The sequence below is a fragment of the Anomalospiza imberbis genome, chromosome 5, assembly GCF_031753505.1.
Source record: "Anomalospiza imberbis isolate Cuckoo-Finch-1a 21T00152 chromosome 5, ASM3175350v1, whole genome shotgun sequence".
NCBI lineage: Eukaryota > Metazoa > Chordata > Aves > Passeriformes > Viduidae > Anomalospiza > Anomalospiza imberbis.
Genome location: NC_089685.1, coordinates 35,363,380 through 35,383,251, shown reverse-complemented (window position 1 = coordinate 35,383,251; position 19,872 = coordinate 35,363,380). Strand labels below are relative to the sequence as shown.

The 19,872-nt window shown below is 34.9% G+C and overlaps 1 protein-coding gene across 3 annotated transcripts in view; it reads right to left on the bottom strand.

The window, feature by feature from the left end:
* Positions 1-3,169: 3,169 nt before the first annotated feature.
* TBC1D15 (TBC1 domain family member 15) overlaps positions 3,170-19,872 on the bottom strand; it is a 35,591-nt gene continuing 18,888 nt past the window's right edge. For 2 of the 3 annotated variants that reach the window (XM_068190230.1, XM_068190232.1), the window contains exons 7-17: positions 19,217-19,414; positions 17,612-17,740; positions 16,022-16,125; positions 15,658-15,752; positions 14,146-14,262; positions 11,279-11,379; positions 10,488-10,587; positions 10,179-10,276; positions 5,973-6,089; positions 5,248-5,334; positions 3,170-4,535 (exon numbers count right to left, since the gene is read on the bottom strand). In XM_068190230.1, the coding sequence (XP_068046331.1) occupies positions 4,329-4,535; positions 5,248-5,334; positions 5,973-6,089; positions 10,179-10,276; positions 10,488-10,587; positions 11,279-11,379; positions 14,146-14,262; positions 15,658-15,752; positions 16,022-16,125; positions 17,612-17,740; positions 19,217-19,414 (1,353 nt within the window). In that variant the 3' untranslated portion in view covers positions 3,170-4,328. The remainder of the gene's footprint in view (positions 4,536-5,247; positions 5,335-5,972; positions 6,090-10,178; positions 10,277-10,487; positions 10,588-11,278; positions 11,380-14,145; positions 14,263-15,657; positions 15,753-16,021; positions 16,126-17,611; positions 17,741-19,216; positions 19,415-19,872) is intronic. The other variant, XM_068190231.1, reaches the window with a different exon arrangement.

The following is a 19,872-nucleotide window of genomic DNA, read 5'->3' as shown; positions in this document are numbered from 1 at the left end:
TGGTCACACCAACTACCAAGCTAGACGTTATTGCACGACAGAACCAAGAGTTAGGATTTCCGGCTTTAAACTCGGCCACCATAGAGCAGCTCATGGAATTTTTCTTATAAGAACAAGCACTGATTTCTCTCACAGGGTTCTTTCACACAGAGATGGCACCAACCACTGAAGAAATGCTCAGAAACAATATGCAACAGATTTGAAAAATATATTTTAAGATATTTAGCCAGCCACAGATAAAACTTCTACCTGTCACTCTTCTGCAGCCCACAGACCAAACTTCAGTTTTAAGTTGCATCAATGCAATTACTAAAATTGAGTCAGAGGAACATTTAACACATAAGCAAATTATTAATCTTGTATTCAGCCCACTTAATTGTTTTTTTTCCAGTTCTATTTGTAACATTAATCAAGTCACAGATGCACTTTTAGAATGTTGCTAACCTCCTCAACATTGTCATCTCTGCTGTCCAACAGGGAATGTTTTGAGGAAAACATAGCTTCCACCTACAGAAATTCATCTCCATACTTGGTAAGGCTTCATTTGCACGACAGTAGTATGCACAAATCATGCTAGTGATACCAAAACTAGTTCATAATCCAAATTCTGAATGCTAAATTATTTAAAATAAAATCCTTTTTTCAAGTTAGACAATTGTCTTGTAACAGAAAATTATTTAGACAGGTGAGGAACAAGTGCCTCATATATTTTGAGCTAAAATACTATCTCAAAAAGTAGAAGAACACTTCTTACAGATTTCTGAAAAGTTTCATCAGTGGAGCTTTAATTTGGTGCTCAAGAATGTATTTGAAAGTAATGAGGAAACCAGTTCCTCACTTTTTGAGTGACTGGGGCCAAGGAATTTTGTCACATAATGTGTGAGGAAAAACTAAAGAGAATAATTAATGAGGCACCATCAGCATTTTAAAACTGTCCACCAGAAAAATTTAAAGGTTTGAAGAAAAATCTTGTTAGCAACAAAACTGGGCTTTGTTGAACACTTATACCTTAGTTTGAATTAAACTACAGATCAAAACCAAAGCATTTCTAATACAATGTTTTATATTAGCAATGTTTTTGTTTTGATCTGTAGTTCAATTATCACACTATTTCTACATCTGATTCTCAAAGCAATCAGTACTTGTTGTAACATATAGATAGCCTTAAATTCCTTACAAACATTACCTGCAACAACCAAAACAAAACCTCCAAACCCAACACAGGTTTGGCTACAATATTCACTGGGTGCAAACACAGTCACTGTAGCTGAACAGGACAGGCACTATTCAATGTAACTGAAGCTTAAAATGATGACTGTGGGTAACTTAGGATCATCTTTTTCTAATTTTTAATTTCCCAGTATCAAAACCATTTCATAAACATTCACATTAGTCCAAATTTCCAAGAAACTTCCATCTCCATTTTGTAAGTTATTTCCATTTCTCTGTTTTGTAAGCTACCATCTTGCCCACAAACAGAAGAAAATAACTTCAAGAATGTAATTTCAGAATGAATAAAATTGCCCAAAAAAGGCAAAATGAGAAAAAAAAGTATTTGAAAGAACTGCATCAATATAATTTTTATCTTGGAACAGATAAAACTGGAAACTGGAAACTGCTGTGACTGAAAAATACTAAGTTTTAAACCTCATCCACAGAAGATAATTATCTTAAGTTTCAAACATTAAAAAACAAAACAGGTTTGCAGGAATTAAACCAGTATTGCCTCTTTTATGGCCTGACAACTGTGACCAAACCGTGTTCTGCTTTAGCTCACATTTATTAATTCTAAGCAATCTAAGTTATTCAAATACAAAATAAATTTAAACATCCTGAACTGTCAACCCAAAGTATTTCATGGCATTTTAGCCATCATGATCCTGATTAAAGCTCCTCACAGTGCTTTTGAAGTCTCCACTGAGACTAAAACAATCAGGAATAGCTTGGTGGAGGATGAGGTTCCTCCTGCAACTCTTTGCAAGGCTGCCTGTCAGCAGGAAGGAAACTACAGATAATGAATGCTGCAAGGGGCCTTTCATCTTATTGTTGGAAGCTGAGCAAGCCTACCTACCCCGAGCCCTCCACAGCAGCTGCTCACTGGTAGCTCACAAGCAACCTTCTCATCTTTGACATCCAAGTGCTGAATACAAAGAGAAAAGATGAACAATTATACCCAAAAAGGAAAGGCATACTTTACTTTATGGACTGGTAGATTTTCTTAGCAGCCATAGCTGTAATTCTAAGAAATTACAGAATTCCACTTAAATGTCTTTCCCAAACATTTGAATATTCATGTTCAGTCAGTTATGGTGTTCTTCAAGATCTTAGTATCTGGAGTAGAGTTTTTTTGTGGTTGCACATCCTAAATAACTAAGAACCAGGCACAGTTAACCGACAGCTTGCCCACTGCATTTCTGTTGTAGACATTTCCCTCCTCCTTCCATAGTTGTATTGAACATAATTTTTGATGGAAAACATTATACAAGTACACTTCAAAGTGAACTAGGTGCTCCAAAAAATACTGAAACTAACTTGCTTAATATCTTTGAAGCGAAGTGTTGAATATCTAAGTTCTAATGCCTTTCTGTATTCTATGTCACATTAAATTAACTGCCAAGAAGTACAATGCTCACCAGGGAACAAAGGCATGATGCTTCACAGTAATTTCCTGGGCAGGAAATGAAAGCCAACAGATAACACTGAGCTGTGAATCCTTGACTTTCACGGCCTAGGACTCAAGTTCTTATTAACTGATGAGAGATAGCACATTGACGATATTAAAACCAAAATTTGTATTGATTCAGATGTCCAGTGTTTGCTCACAACTGGTGAGAGAAGTTGAATCTACTCCCAAATTATTTTAACAACTTGATTTATCTATTGAAGCCTATTGTATTACCTGTATTTGCTTAAGATGGCACAAATAACATTTGTAAAAGCTCCAAAAGAAAAGAAAGCTCTGCCATATCCCACACTTCAACTACCTAGAGAGGAAAGGCATGTTCCACTCTGTAGTAACAAGCAGAAACACCCACAGCCCTCCATTACCCATAAAATATGTCATATCCATGGACTAACCACTGGCTGTCCCCTCTGTCTCATGTTCTTACATTAACAACCAGACAATTAGATTTTTTTCTCTAAATATGATTTAATTAAAAACACTAAATCAGCTTTGACTTTTATTTTATATATGTACAATAGTTACCAAATAATGAATACACTTAATCAGTTATGTTAAGTTTCACAAAACGTCAAAGGACATCAGCATGGCATGGAATAAACTCACTGCCTTTTGCAGATACAAAAAATGCATTAATGTTAATTGTGATTACTATTTTGATGTGTGGTTTGTTGGTTGACTTTTTTATAACCTGCTTACCAATTCTCCAGATAATGTTGCCATAAAAACAGTGTAAGTGGTTAATTGATCAGTTAATATATTAACAAATATGAACATTAGTAAAGTTTGCAAGGTATCAATTGCAAAATTGCATCAAGTGTAGGACTGAATGTATTCACATGAAAGTTATCTTCAGTTAGAAAAGTTCTGAAAAAGAGCCCAAGTTGGAGCTGTGCATTAATTTGGTCAAACTGATTCATATGAATGAACAGTCAAGTTTATTTAGATATTGAAAATACAACTATCCTTTTTAGTATTCACAAATATTTGTGTATATAGTGTGTGTATGTGTGTAAATATATATATATGTATATATAAAGTGAAGATATGTTAATGTAAAAATATACTGTTCACCCACTCCCAATTACACAAAATTCAGTATTTGGACATTAAACTGTGCAAGTATGAATGTCCATTTCAAATCTACATTCAACCAGCAACAAATACTTAGAAGTATTTTTGTAAACATTTGAGACAGGGAAAATCCATTTACAAAAGAATCCTCCTTTAGCACATCAGCATCACTTCAGCTTGAAAATTTTGTACAGCAGCTTCAGGTGGCATATTGTGAATCTGCTTAATTCAAAGAGCTCACACTATCTTAGATCAATATGTGTGAAAGCTCAGCAAATGCAGAAATTTCTTTCATTCTTAATCACCATCTATTTCCAGTTTAACAGCAAAAAGAAAATGCACTTGGCTACAAAAATATTAAGGAATGTTATTGAAAACAAAAGGCTATTTTGGTAGAAGAAACTACAAAAATAGTTGAGTCATGTTGTAAAGCTTTAATGCAAAAGCATTACAGTACAGATTTTCTTTACAACCTTAAAGCTTAATCAACACCAAATTTAAATATCCATCTCTCAAGTGCTTGAACAGAATGTGCTCAGTGAAAGTCTTTCTCCAATGGGACCAAGTGTAATTAGGCAGGTGTCAGGCTCTGTGTCTCAGCCGCCTGTTGAGCGCTGTCCCCTGTCCCATTGGCAGCAATTACAGGGGTTGAGATACTCTGATACAGTGACGTCGGACAGCTCAACTCAGCTCCACTTTCATCCTCTCCAGTATCTGAATCCAGTGTTACCGAACTGTTCTCTATCCCCAGGATCTCACTGACTGTTTGAGGCAATTCCTAGAAAGGAGGCAGCAGGAGAAATATTAAAAATCACTGTAATTAAATGCAAAAAGTTAACAACAAAGTCCCCTCTGTCCATCCTGTATTGCCAGTATTCATATACTTCATTGCCATATTTCTCTCATTCATGTGAGAAATCATTCATCTGAATTTAGCTGTACTGGAAGCATCTCTCTCAGCAATACTTACATTACAGTTAACATTTTCTGTAGCTGTTTTTCAAGAAGACCGCAAAGGGAACACACTCAGGAATCAATTACTCATTAATCTTGATTAATATAATCTTCATTACAAAAGAATTAAACTCTAATCAACTATTACAATTACACTTCACATTATTGAAATTAGTTTTATTGAGTGACCCACTAGTTTTTGCCTAATAAGTCTGGCATGCTTTCAATGCAATGCACCTTTCAACTAGTTTTTCTCAAGCACACCAAACATCAAATTTCTTGGAGTGAGGTTACCTAGTGAAAGTTGAGAAAGCACAACCAAAAACCACAATTCAGCTTTCCCCCAGTGAACAGTATTACTCTATAAAATCAATTACTCTTGTTTACAGACTTCTCAAACATAGGCACTGCATAGCTACACAACATGCATTACTGTACCCAGGCATCCAGTTATTTCACAAGTCATACATGAACACTTACAGCTAACTACATACTTTTCCCGTCTATAAACCTTCACAGTAGATAGATATCTTTACCTTGCAATTCATCATCTGCATAGAAATTGCTTCTGCTTTGCAGAGTATATATTCCACATCGATTTTCATAGACAGCTCATTGATATGCTAAAAATAGATTCACAAGGTATAGTGAGATAAATTATAACTATGTTTCACCCAAAATACACTAATACAGTGCACTGCACTGTAATACTGCACTGTTAATAAGTATCACCTTATTACCTATCCCTTAAGCTATGAAATGCTAGACATAGTCTATAAGCTTTCAGAAATGGCTACTCAAAGATACAGTATGGAACAGCTGCCTTTCACCAGCATCCAAGGTCTGCAAGAAGAATCTATAGTACCTCTAAACATGACAAACTATCTGGCCCTCCTACTTCCCCCAGCAGCTCACATTTTCACACATGATAAATCAGATCATAGAAGATAAAGCAAAAGTTAGTATTAAATATAATAACACATCAGAGGGGATAACCATTTTCAATCTATTAATGATTTTATCACTAAACACAGACATCCAATAAACCATTTTGTAAGCCTGCAGGATAGACATTCAGAACCCTTCAGAAGACAGTATGCACTTTTCCCTCCCCCAACATAAATCACAATCATATTGCACTAACTCCAAAAAGTTAACTAATATTTTAATTTAGTACCCAAAAGACAGCCCCATACTAGCCACTAGGAAGACAACTCTACTGCAGCCAAAACCAGCACAATAACGCATAAGAATTTGGTACCTTCAGTATTTCATTGAACCCATAGTGCTTGTCCATTATTTGCTGTTTTTCAGATTCTAGGATAGCACAACAAAGGAGAAGATGAAAATTCTGACAAGGCAATTCTGTCCACATGACCTGTTAAAATACAAAAACCCCACATTTGAAATGCTTATAATTTTCCGCTGGAAAGAAAAGTAGTTCTTAGAAAATAAGCCATCCAGTCAAATCACTTAACTAACAATAAGCTGTTTTTGAAAGCAATTAAGTTTTTGTAAAATTATTTGGAATTTTACTTTGGGCCCCTTAGAGACAACTGCAAGTCCGATTCACCAAATGCTTCTCTGGTTCTTAAGACATTGTCCACTATAATGCTACTAAACTGCTTGAGCTTGTGGTCTTGAGAATGTAGGCTCAGCCTCAGCTCCTGTGAAACAGAAGTAGCTGAAGCTAACAAATTATTTGTGTGGCTTAGAGTATCTGCATTAAGTCTGAATTGGCAGAAGAGTGTCATGCCCAGCAATAGCTAAAAAGGCTCTAATGTTTATAAATAAGGTGCTGAAACTGTTCCCAATCCTGCCACCATGACATAAAGACATGTGCATGCAGGTACTGGAGGTGGGTGGGTATTCCTTTCCAACTGAAGATATGAGCTTTTGGTCCCATGGAGGACACAATTATCATTCTTGAGTTCACTGAGACTGAAATGTGTAACCTCAGTACTAATACCCTATTTTAGTACATTCACAAAAACCTTAAAAAAAAGTATTTGAAAAGAACATGTGTGGTGGGCAGAAAGCTGGAGAACAATTTTGCCAACAAAACCAGAAAGAAGCAAAGTCTGCTTGCATAAATTGCCCTGACAGATAAAGGGATTTAAGATAATGGATTTACTCTCAAAAAAGGCAGGTAAGAAATCAGACTGCTGAAAATTTCTTATTTCATTAGCAAAAAACTTTTTTCATCATTATTGATGGAATAAAGCCTTATAGCTGAGCAAGAGCTTATACTTGAACTTTCATTACTAGTACATGTCACCTGTAAACAGAATTGCATAAATCCCAAAGATATCCAAACCAAGTTCACCCAAAATAGAGTGCAATTAAACTTGAATGATTCAATTCAGAAAATAAATTTCACATCTTTATCAGACAACCAATATTCTGTTAAAGCATTCTCTCACTCCAGGAGAAAGACTGGAATGCAAGTAGGCTGACAAAAAATATTGAAATGAAAATGCCTATAATCTACCAAACACAGTCTGTCTACACTACTATTGTGTTCTTTCACTCCTACTTCACAAGAAGGACATATTGACAGCTGTGCATTGATTTGGTTCAACATCAAGATGCTGCCAAAAAAAATCCATACATTTTGCTACCATTTCTGATAAACCTTTTGAAGTCTGGAGCAGAGCATGCACTTAAGGTTATGTACGTAAATGCATAACAGCAGCATCACAACATGATGGAAGGATGGAAGAAAAAACAGCATTTAAATTATAAATATGAAGATGAAAATATAAAAATAAGGAAAAATAACTCTTTTTTTCTTTTTTCTTTCCGATATAGCTACACAAGTAAAGACTCGTTTGTTCTAACGCTGCCTCAACAGTCATGAATACTGTAACCAATGTATGTAAAGTAACTTATTCCCAACTCATTTTGGCTTTATGTTACCAAGTGGTACTAGAATAATACTGAAGCTAGGTATGAGTTAGTTGTTATTTTGTTACAGAACTTTTCTTCTGGGTTTCTTTTAAGGCACCCACTGCGCAAACAAAAGATTAAGAATTGGCTGGAATTACCAGGTGATACTGCCTGTCTTGCAAGTGAGAAGGAGGGACTGAACTACTCTCAATTTTGGGACAGCTAAGAAGTGGGTCAGTAGACTATCTGGGCTGTGTTTGGGAGGCACTACTAAAATGTGCTGTAAGTTAACCCATCCACAGCCAGAGCAGTTTAACCCACACACAAAAGGCACTGCATGTAACATCGCAAATAACTGTACTCACAAAATGTGTCTCAGCTTATCCACACAAGGTGGAATGTCACCTCTCTACCACATGCAACTCTGTCACAGAGCAATGAAACAACCACGCACATTTTGTACCACAATGTGATTATGGCTCTTGCTCAGGAAGTGCACAGGCTGGGAGTTAGCCAATACTCCAGATGATGAGAACTGGCATCTCCCATTTCCAAGGTGAATGGAGATGGGAGAAACCAGACTAGTGAAGAATCTTTCTCATTCCTTTTTTTGTGATAAAACACTGGAAGTCATGAAGGCAGTGGGAACAGGGAAAAAGTGTCTGATGCTCACTTAGTGGTTCACATAAGTCAGAGGACAGAAACAGAGATCCACAAGAACCCTGAAATTAGCAGATTAGACAGAAAAAGCCCCAGAAGTCCTGGAACCTGGGACTGGAATCTCAGACGGTACCTCTCCTTCATGCCATTCTATGCATTGGAAGTGAGTATGTCATAGTGTAATATTGCCTTCAAATGGATTTCCTCAATTCATGTGTGCTATTACAAAACTGGACATGAGGTTTGCTCAGCCAAATACCCAAAAAAGTAGTTAATTTCTCTATAAAGGGAAAAGGCCTCTGGAGTCTATAGCTTGCCTTTGTAAACCCCACTTACTTCACTGATACCAGTGGAGCTGCATGGCTATGCACTGGAGAAAAAACAACCCACTGTAAGCTGGATTGATCAAGGTGACTCTGGCCTTCACATAAAAACATTAACATAATGCCTTAATTACTTTGTTTTAAAAAGGAAAATAAGATACTGCCTTTCCTATTCCATGTCTCCTAGCAAAGAAATTGAACACTTGTAGTAAACATACATTAAGATGCGCTATAAGAAACCTACAAGATTATCATATATCAAAAGCTTTCCATCGTCTTCCTAAGAGAGGAAAAAAATACTTGAGAAAGAAATATAGTGTATTTCTTCCCTGTATGTACACATATATATGCTTTAAAGCAGAGGTGATAAAAACATGCTAGCCTGGAACTATAAACTATAAATAAAAATACTGTTGTCATCTACTTAAAAAATTAGTCTTTAAAAAATACTGAGAATACAATACTGGGGGGAAGAGACGAGTGCATCTCCCCTCCCAAATCATTATCATTTATACCTTCAAATAAGAGAATTCTTCTGCTTTTGTACATACTGGTTTCCTTATTTATGAATGTTATCCATAAACTTTTTTGTCCTCTGGTTGAAATACTACCTTAATACTCCATGATATTAAATTCCACCAACTGATGATAAAAAAGCTAAAAAAGATTTATTTTAGACAGTTCTAAATACTGGTCCTCCTCTTTATGGGACTCCTTTTTCATTAGCGGAAAAAGTGAATAAAAGTATCAACATTATTTTTCATCACATCAGAAGCAACATTATTTTTCATTATAGTACAAACTTTATGTATCTCAGCCCTGTTCTTTTCATTACACTTCTGTTCCTCAACACATACGATGTTATTCCTATAAAATACTCCCTCCATTCATCTGAACATTTATTCTGTTCTTCTGAGTTTTCAGTGAATATTGTGCCCCTGTTAAATGCATTTTTGACAATAAACCTGTCTTGTTGACACACTGCTCAATTTTCCCAGAACGAAAAATTAAAGACAAGAATATTAGTTAATCGTAATTATTTCATCTGATCCCAAGATCACCTAAATCAAAGATCTCATTAACCCAGAATTATCAGAACTTCAACATTTTGATGTTTTACATAATGTTATGCGGCATCACAAGACCTTATCATCAAGATTAATGATCTTCTGACATCATCCTCCTCATGGTTTTGGCTAACACAAACTACCCTGACAGTGTTTCATTCAACTTAATCTATAAAGAATCACCAATACCAAAGAATTAATCAAACAAATGCTCTTTCTTTTATCATGAGCTGTTTTCCATGGTACTCTCCACTTATTACTTAAGAGTCTCAGTTGAAGGCTCCTGTACAAATAATTCTGGACAGCCAATTTATCCAAACCAGCTCCAGTAAGTATTTTTTCATTAACTTCACAAGTTGTTCTTTAGGCTAAAAAGACATAAAAAATGTTTGCTTGTCCTCAGATCATTGTAGTAAATCCTTTTTTTTTTTAATTTATCAGAGTATTAAACACTTTGCAAAATGATCCATGGTTTTTGTTCTAAAGTCCAAAAACTGCTGGAGTTTGTGTGATGAAATATTTCCTTACCTCCCAGAGTCGAAGAATATCTTGAAAACTAAATTCCCGTTTAAATCTGATAAGAAGCCACCGGAAGCAGAAATAAAGGTAGCCTGAGTCTTGAGATTCTAGGAATAAGAGTGTGACATTTCAGAAGCATCAAATTTGGTTCAGACAACAGGTGAAAAAAAATAATAAGCATGGAGCAATTACTGAAATATTTTAGGCATTATAAAGATGCAAGTCTTGTACTCATAGAATGTTGGAATTATATTTAGATTTGTAAGGAACTGAATGCAGGAAGCTGTTTCAGTTACTGTGCATGAATAATACACCTACCTAAATAACTGCAAAATCCACTGTCTAGTAAACGAAGCAAATGACTCAGCTGAATAAGTTGTGTCTTCATACCCTGCATCTGTTCTTCAAAATTCTGATGCTGTATGGAATAAAAGATAAGCACTGTCATTTTTATTAACTCAATTTTGAGATTTGCAGGAATTTTAAAAGAAGTTTTGTTATTGCAACAGTGGTTCTCACCCTTTACGTATTTAATATATAGACATTTAACTGTATTTCTATCTAATGAAATGTCTGCCTTTTATTGAGAAGTTTAACTAAAGCACGGAACTGTATTTCTTTGCTAACATTTTTGTATGTAATAAATGATAGTTTAAATCTGATTAAGCTCTGTACTTCCCAGCAGCAAGACTGCACTCAAACAAAAAAATTCTCTTTCACTTATATATCAGTCACACATTCTTGCCACATGCACAAGTCATAAAAGCTTCAGTTTGTGGGAAGTCTAAACTGCATATAACAAAACCCAAAAGGCAGGTATATAATGAAACCACTATCCTGAACAAAATCTTGCTTGAGGACTCCTGATAAATACAAATTTGTCTGTGATGGTTACTTTGGAATTCTTAAGGAGTCAAATATGCCTGCATCATACAGCAATACTATTGCAAACCTATCACAACCTCAATCAACAAAAGTGTATTTACTCCAAACATAAATGACTGCTTTAAAAGAATTCAAAAAACCCAGTGAAATTTATAAAGTAAAATTAACCCCACATACTATCTGTAGCTTATCTGTTTCTTTGAGCTAAAAAAGCCTTATTTTACCATTTGATCCATGTATGATACAAAGCACCAAAAGGCATCTACTTCATTCTCCATAACATACAAGACAGGTGACAGCAAGTCGCTCATCCCCTGCACATAACCTTGATGGAGAAAAAGCAAAGGGGGGGAAAAAGCAAAAAGAAATTTACAGTCAGCAGTTAAACAGTATTTTTTCAAGTGTGATGAATGACTGAGTGAAACAAATATTAGCACATACAGATACTATAATTCTCTGATTCAACTACCTGTAAAGACTAATTTGTATTAATAGGCACCAATATCCCGTAGATCTGATAAGATTTACAAGCCATTTCTGCCAATCTAAAGAGAATATAAAGCAAACAGATTGTTCCAATATCTGTTAAAATATGTACAAACTGAGTTTGTACACAACATATTTTTAGTAAAAATGTTCCTATTTAGAACTCAGGAGCATATATTGATATTTTTAAGATTAAGTCTCTATCTTGCACCATCACAAATACAAACTTGTATATGATCTCCTTTCTATCAGTACTTGATTACTTTCTTCTGGAGATTTAAAAATTTTGAGTATCTTTGCACTCCCTCACCCACCCTCTAATGAAGATTTTCTTCTCAAATTCACTTAAAGAGATGTTGAGCTGCAATTCCAGAAAAACAGTTCTTATGAAGAAAACTTTGCATTTTACACTTCAGTTTTTCTGTCACTGATTATGCTTTAAAGATTCCTTTATTTAAGGAAATTGGGACTGTTCGGCTTGGACAGTACTTTAAATACACCCAAGCCTAAGAACATCTGTGTAACCAAGCAGACAACAACAAAGAATTCAACCTATCAAAGTGAGAAAGGGAATTAATAGTAAAGTATTGCTTGCAAGAAGCACAAAAGCAACTCGTCTCTAGATCTGATTCAAGGACGTGCTTTTATGTTTTGAGCCTAGAACTGGTGAATAAAGTCCATACCACCTAAAAAGTACTCACACGCTTTCAAGAAAAGCTTTCATTTAACTGGAGAAGGAAATGCCCACTAAAGCATATCATTTTTACAAACAGCTATATAATTTTAGTTGTATAAAAAAAGTTTTTCAAATTTTTATGGTTTTTAAATGCTTCTTCCAGATTTCTTGTTTGTAATTAACAGTCCATTTAAGTAGAGCATAATTATTTCAATTTTTTCCCCTTCTTCCCAACTCTTCCAATTACCACTGATGCTAGTGTCAGCTTATCTATTGCCCAATTGTTACTGACCTCTCTAAATAAGAGAACAAAATTAATGTATCTATTATCAATGATTGGTTAAACATAACATTTCTCAGTTGGCTGACTTTATTTCTTAATGATGTAATTGTACCTCTGTAACTGAAAAGAGGATTAGAGTCAGTAACTGAAAACACGAAGCAGCTGTGAGAAGAAAAATAGAATAAATAACAGCAAACAGGTAAATAATTAAAAGGTCAAAAGAAAAAAGTTTTGTTCCCCACATATTAAATACTACAGCTAACTAAAAGTAAATGCAGAGAAAATTCTGTCCAAGACAGTTTAGAAGTCCATTTAATAATAAAACCAATTTCATTAATACAGACTTAAGGAATTAATTCAGAAAAATATTCTATTAACAGCTGTTCTGTCCCCTCCCCCATCCAGCTGTATGTGGCATTATTCAGACTCCTCTAAAGCTGCTGTCAAAAGATTAAGAGCAGCACTGAACCAATGTGTAGAAGCCTTGGACAGTTACTGTGTCAAATTTACTGTACTTCCATTATTTTTCCTTGTTTATAAAACAAAAGACTTATCCAGTGTGCACACTTAAGCCATCTCAACAATGTTCTTAACAGAGTGGGTGGTGAATCTGCTTTACTTCCACCTATAATGTCACTGTGCATTAATGAATGCTGAAATGTGGAAAGAGATGAAACAGCTACATGCTTAAACCATCAGTTTTAGTTTTCTCTTTCTTCAAGCCAAAGATCAAGACTCTTTCAGAGAGAATGAAAGCTGACAAGAACTACAGTTCTGCAGCATATTTACCAGCAGTTAAAGATTCAGTCCTACTTCTTGTTTTCAAAATCTGGCAAAAAGTGGGCTTTTAGAATCCCAAAACTTTTCTGATACAGAATACCCAAAAAAAACTCCAAAGTATACAGCAACCAAATGTCATGCCAGGGGTGAAGGGAGAACCAACTGCAAGTATCTTTTCCCTCCTTCCCAACACAATTAACAAGAAACCAAGACTTAGCTATCACATTAACAACGCGGTTAAAGCAAGATGTTATATGCTCTTCCCTCTGCAGCAGATGCATGTACTAAAATGTAATTTTGACAGATTGCTAAGTGCACTTCTCAAGAACCAGCTTTTAAAATATTCAAAAGAACACCATGTTTACAAACAGCTGGTTCAGCATACTGAGCTTTAATTACAGCACTGGCAGCTGGCTTATCATTTTTATTGATATTACCAGTCTTAAAAATATATATAACACTCCAGCTCCAAAGACCCAAACCCATTCAAAACTCTGAAAAGCAAGACTGCTTAAATTCTATTAAAAAGTCAACACAAAAAAACCTAAACCACAAAAATCACACAAAACCCCCAAAACAACAAAAGAACCCCACAACAGTAGGTCTGTGGTGAAGACAAACTACCACGTAATTTCCAATCCCACCACAGCTGATGAGTTCAGATGCCTAAGACAGGCACCAAATTGAAGAGAAGAAAAACTGAACAAAGTTATCTACATTATTAAGCACTACAAATCATTAAAATTTTTAAAAAACATTTACAAAAAGCATTGCAATCAATACAATTCTATTAATAGGACTTCACATAAGCAAATCTGCATATCAGAAGCCAAGAAGGCTTTTACATTCAGAGGGACACAACTTACCTAAGTCAAAGTCATACATGCAATAGGTCATCAAAATATCATGAAGTAAAATCAGTCCTGGATTATCTTCGCCTTCATAGAATTTATTTGTTCGATCTGTCCTGTTAACATCTTTTTCTAAGAAAACAGTCCAGATTTAAAAACACTTTCAAAACCAGTCTTACAAAGCCAGTATCAAATTAATTCAGGATATCTAAGCTGATGATGTCTTCCTCGAACACTGTTGCAAAGCTTTGAAGTGTTTGAGACAACTACATAACTGAATGCCATTTCAAAATAAAGAATGTTTTAAAATAAAGAAAATCCTCCCTATCTGCAATGAAAATATTTGCTTACAAACATATTTCAAAGCTTTTTGCCTTTTCTTTGATAATGCATTTCATGGAAAAAAATCCTGATTAAAATTCAGCAAAAATGTTTTACACTTAAAAGGATTAAAAACAATTTTATGCAAGCTAACTCTACAATGCCATTTATGAATACTGATGCAATGCAGCATAATCCATAGTTGCAAAGTTCCCACATGATCAGCTCAAAGACACTGTGACAGTTCATAACAGCATTTCATAAATACTGTGTAATAAGCTCCTGTAACTCATAGCAGATGAAACTGCATCTTTCATCAGGTAGTTTTGATGTCTGAAACATACCAAGCACACAGCATACTCCTTAATGAGGTGAAATTCAAGACCAATATATTTTGAAATTTTGCAAAATTTTGAATGCAGTTTGATAAAAGGAGTATTTTGTAGATTTGAATCTATTTTACTACATAACTCTAATACTGTCACATACATTTCAAATGCTTAAAAATTAAAATAATTTTCTCAACTGAAATAAACACCTGGCCTTTTTTAAACTCAGAATGTATTTTTTTCTGTTATCATTCTCTAAAAATGTAGTTTATTAGTCTACCAAGACAAGACTACTTTGACCCTTCCAGCTTGCCTGTTGAGTAACTGCCTGAAATAAGTTTAGTCTTTCTCTCAGAATAACAAAGAAATCTTGACCTGACTCCTGAAAAAATATTCAGTAATCCAGAACATGGGTGCCCAAATCTCACTATCAAAGAGAAATGAGAATACAAACTACTAATACTCAGCATAATTTGATGAAATTTTTAGAAGTAGGTGTAAACCCCAGAAGTCAGAGCACACATACACAAATCCCTATAAGAAATTATAAAATATGAAAAGACACATTTTCACAGTCATATTGGACGTCATTATTTTAACATGATTTCCAGTAAAAACACATTATGACATAACATAAAATAAAGAGTCTTTTGTTGTTGAGTAAAGGAAGTTTAAAAATCCAGTTTGTAACACTAATATGTAAAGCTCTGAGTTACTCTGCTTGAGAAAGTTTTAATATTAAGTACATAACCAAGCTTAGACACCTCTGAAAAGAGCAACATTTCATTTTTACTGCCTCTTCATGCAGGCTCTTCAATTTCATATTAACTTTTAGAAGTGTGTGTGCATTTAGGTATGTTTCTAAACATGAATTTACCTATAAGACTCCGGTAATCTCTTAATCTTGAATTTCGCTTTTCCTGCTCCTCACTGACAGATTTCCACTGCAGTTTCATCCTGAAATATTCATCCCTGAAGAAGAACAACAATTTTGAAACCATACATTCACCTTTCCTTCTTTTAATTTAAGCATTCATTCATTCCATTTATTCTTTGAGATAAATGGGATAACAACACCTACTTATGTAATGTTTTCAGTAAAACAGTTTTTAAGAAGATGTCACAGGTTCTTGCATTCAACAACTTTAGCAGCTGTCTTTCAAGGGCTTTCTACATCATTATGTCTTTAAAAAGATGCACCTTTTAAATTTATTTTGTAAGAAAAAAGCCACTGTACTCACGTTTTCCTTTTTTGCAGACTTGCTCTCTCTTCTTTAGTGCTATTCCAAGGAAAATATCCCAAAAGAAATTTCCATGCCTCTTTTCTTAAAGTGTGGCATAGACCCTAGGGAAAAATGGGTATGATGCCTCAACAAAAGCATTATCATACTGTAAGGAAACATTCCTAGATTGATACAACACTTCCCAAAGTAGCAACTTCAAGTCAGTTTCTTTTTACATTGTAGGCAACTCTCATGTGCTAACTAGGTCTCACGCTGGGAGGAAAGAGGAGGAAATGACACTAATTGAACAGAATACTATAGAAGCACTGGATCCACACTTAGGTAAAAAAAGAAACTTTAGAAAATAATTTTCTTCTTATATTTTTGCTTAAGTTCTAAAAACAAAAAACTTAAAGGCATCACAGACTTTAAGAAGTAAAAATAGTACCATTAAAAATGCTTAAAAATATAACACTGCTTCTGGTTACAGTTGCAAAACTTCTGGTCTTGCCATGAAGTGACCTTGAGGAGTACTCTTCCATTTATTTGTGTTTTTAAACAAATATTTTCATCTCACAAGACATGGCTAACCTTCAAAGAATCTTTCAGTCAAAAATACTAGCGTCCATTCAAGAAGCCTGCTTGTCAGAAATCTTCCCAAGTAATGCTCATCATTTTTAGATGACAAAAACATATGGAGCTGAATCATCTCCTGCTCTCATCAAGGCAGTTTCTTGCAACTCCTGCAGTACAGTCATAATAAGGAACTTTTGCTACTAGAGTCCCCAATTTGGGGATCTTGAGTCATAAATAAAATAGAGCACTCAGTCCCCTGGTAATGGGCAGAGATTGACAGGAAAGTGGGCTACAGGAAGAAAAGGTTTGTAGTAATTCTCATTATTGTGGAAGGATCCTTAATTGGGCACATCGGGCACATGAATATTAAAGAACAGTGCTATCATTCTCTACTTCTGCTTGTAAACATACACACACAAAATGAATTCATCAGGGCAGCTGCATTCCCACCAAAATACAGAAATACTGAAGTAACATTAGGTAGAAAAGCTACAGGACACAATTAGTTTCCAAAATTTCTATCACTGACACTAAATTCACATTCATATTGTAAAACCCCTCAGTTCAATTAAAAATACCAGCAAAAGTGTTTAGCACTGCTCTGATGAGGGTCAAATCCCAGCAAACTGATGGGCAAAACCAGAAGCTTCGGCTCGAGAAGGATAGGAAAAAACATTGCAAGAGAAAAGAATAAACCAAATATCCTAACACTGCAAAACTGGACTTTTCCTGAAAGCCACTTTCATTTGTTTTATCACTTAAGCGTCTTTATTTCCAACTCATTTCCTTTAGCCAGCCACAACAAGATGTCTCTCCTTGTAGAGCACTTTATATAGTTGCAAGACTGCTGAGGTATTTGATTGGCATGAAACCATGCTTTATGAAGTCTCTCAATAATGACTGTCTGGATCATCCTCAAAGTTCTGCATGAAACATTACAAGTTAATCAAAGTAGCATATCCACAGTTTGGGAAGGAAAGTAAAAGCCAGAATCAAGCCATAGGTCTTGCTGAATTTAGAAAAACTAGTTACCCCTTTGAATATCAATCGTTTTATGTAGTCAACATCTAAAATTCTTCCTTCAGAGTCCATATTCTTAGCCCATTCTTCAGCTGACACAGGCTCTCTTCTACTAACTTCAGGCTGTTTCCCTAGGTTGATCTGAAACACACACAAAGGCATTATATGAATCCCAATTAAGTGCTTCAGTAGTTGCAAACAACTGCACAAATGATACTAAGCTTGCCAGTTTCTTATAGTCAGTGTAATTACATTTCCACATGCACATACCTCAGCAACTCTAAGGATCTAAGGTTGCAAGCCACATGAGCAAGTAGAGTGGGCCAACACAAGCAGATCTTTAGAGTAAGACACTTGGTGCTGAGGACCTGACTATACATGTTAAAATTTCTGATTTTGGAGGATGTATGTGTGTTTTAAATAACCTTCTAATTCCACAAACACCTCTGAGCTAGCTTCCCATGAACTAATGCAACACAGCAAACAAGGACAATCGGGAGCTTCACTTAAAAAATACATTCCTGATACATGAGTGCATCTTACAAGAGAACTGAAAACCAGCCTGGATTTGGAGATGCTATCCCTACATAGACTGCACAATGTGACTGGAAAGACCAGTTTTGGCACACAGCCTCTTAAAAAAAACCCAAGGATGTATGTACTTTTAGAATTTATAACACCCATCAAAAGTTTCAGTTTGTGCTTAGTCTCTCAGTTCCCAAATTCCATGTCTAAGTACAGGAGAATTCAGCAGAAAGTAAATTCTTACTTTCTAAAAATACTTTTATGATAGCAAAACCCAAATCAATTCATATTTCAATTCTTTAGAAGTCCGAGGCATTTGTCAGATTAAGACATATAGGTCAATGTTATTTTCCATTTATAGCATTTGTCATACTTTTTCTCATTGACAAATTAATGAAGTGCTAGGCAACAACTTCTTAGAATTGTGTTGCTCATGCAGCTACTGCTAAGATATTAACACTAGCTTGAACTCAAAAAATCCCTCATATATAACAGTTTAATGTTTTAAAAATATGTAAGCTGCTTAAATAATAATCACAAGCATTTAAAAATAAACCTTTTCCACACATCTGTAAAAGACTCCAACAGGTGTCCACAGTGATTCGTGATCCTATGATAAGTTCATTCTAGCTTTGGTTCAAATCATGCATATATCTGTAATTTATACAATCTAGACATTAATTATCCAATTAAGTATTTTTTTAATCTCAAAAGAAACTGAAATGTTAGGAGCCACTAGCCAAGAAAGTTGGTTATTAGCCTGCATTCTCCAATTTTACTTAACATAGCTCTAATTGACCTCAGAGAAAACACTGAACATAAAATCAGACACCTTTTATGGTAGTGCCTCTAACATAACTGTAGTCACCATTTCATTAATTACAAACTTCCTTTCAAAGAAAACTCACATTAACAGGCATAAGAATGACATATTCAGAAGTAACTGATAATGATCTTAATCCTTGGGAAAAAATGGTAATATGCCACAATTGCATAAATAGTATAACTCATCATGCTTCAAGTCCTACATTTCTTTTTAAAAGAGTGCATAAAACCAATCAGTGCATCCGTATCATTCATTTATAGACTCACTCGTGTAATGACTTCAAATCCTGGCTCTTCCTGCTGATTTATCTTCAGCCCTGGAATGGTATCATTGAGAAAGTCTGCCATTTCTGATGGTGGTCGCCTCTGATTTGATTGATCACTTGAACGTAAACTACCAACAATATAGTTTGTGACTTTGGAAAATTTTCCCATTGTTACTACGTATGGATCTTTCTTCCATTTCTGTTATAACATGAAAAACAAGCAAAACACAAACACTTGTGTTTATAATATATTTGGTTTTTATATATATGTGTGTGTGTGTGTGTGTATATATGTGTGTATATACAGATTTGCAATTCTTGTACTGAAAGGAAAACATCAGGAAAGGTACTATAGATCTCAAAATTATTTAAGTTTCATGTATTGGCAGTAATACAGAACAGTCATCACATGATTAAAAAACACATCTTAAGCATGAAGATAATACTGCTAATTGATTTGACAGATTGGATAGCAGTGTTTTCAGTAAGCCTGACCTACACATAGAACTGGATCAGATCCACTGTTTGCTATCAGTGATTCATGGCACAAAATAGAAACCTTACACCCAGTCTCCCTACCCTCACAGAGAAAACAGTCTGAACAATCATGTACTCTGCTAGGAATTTCACACAAATTTTGATTTGACAACTAAATCC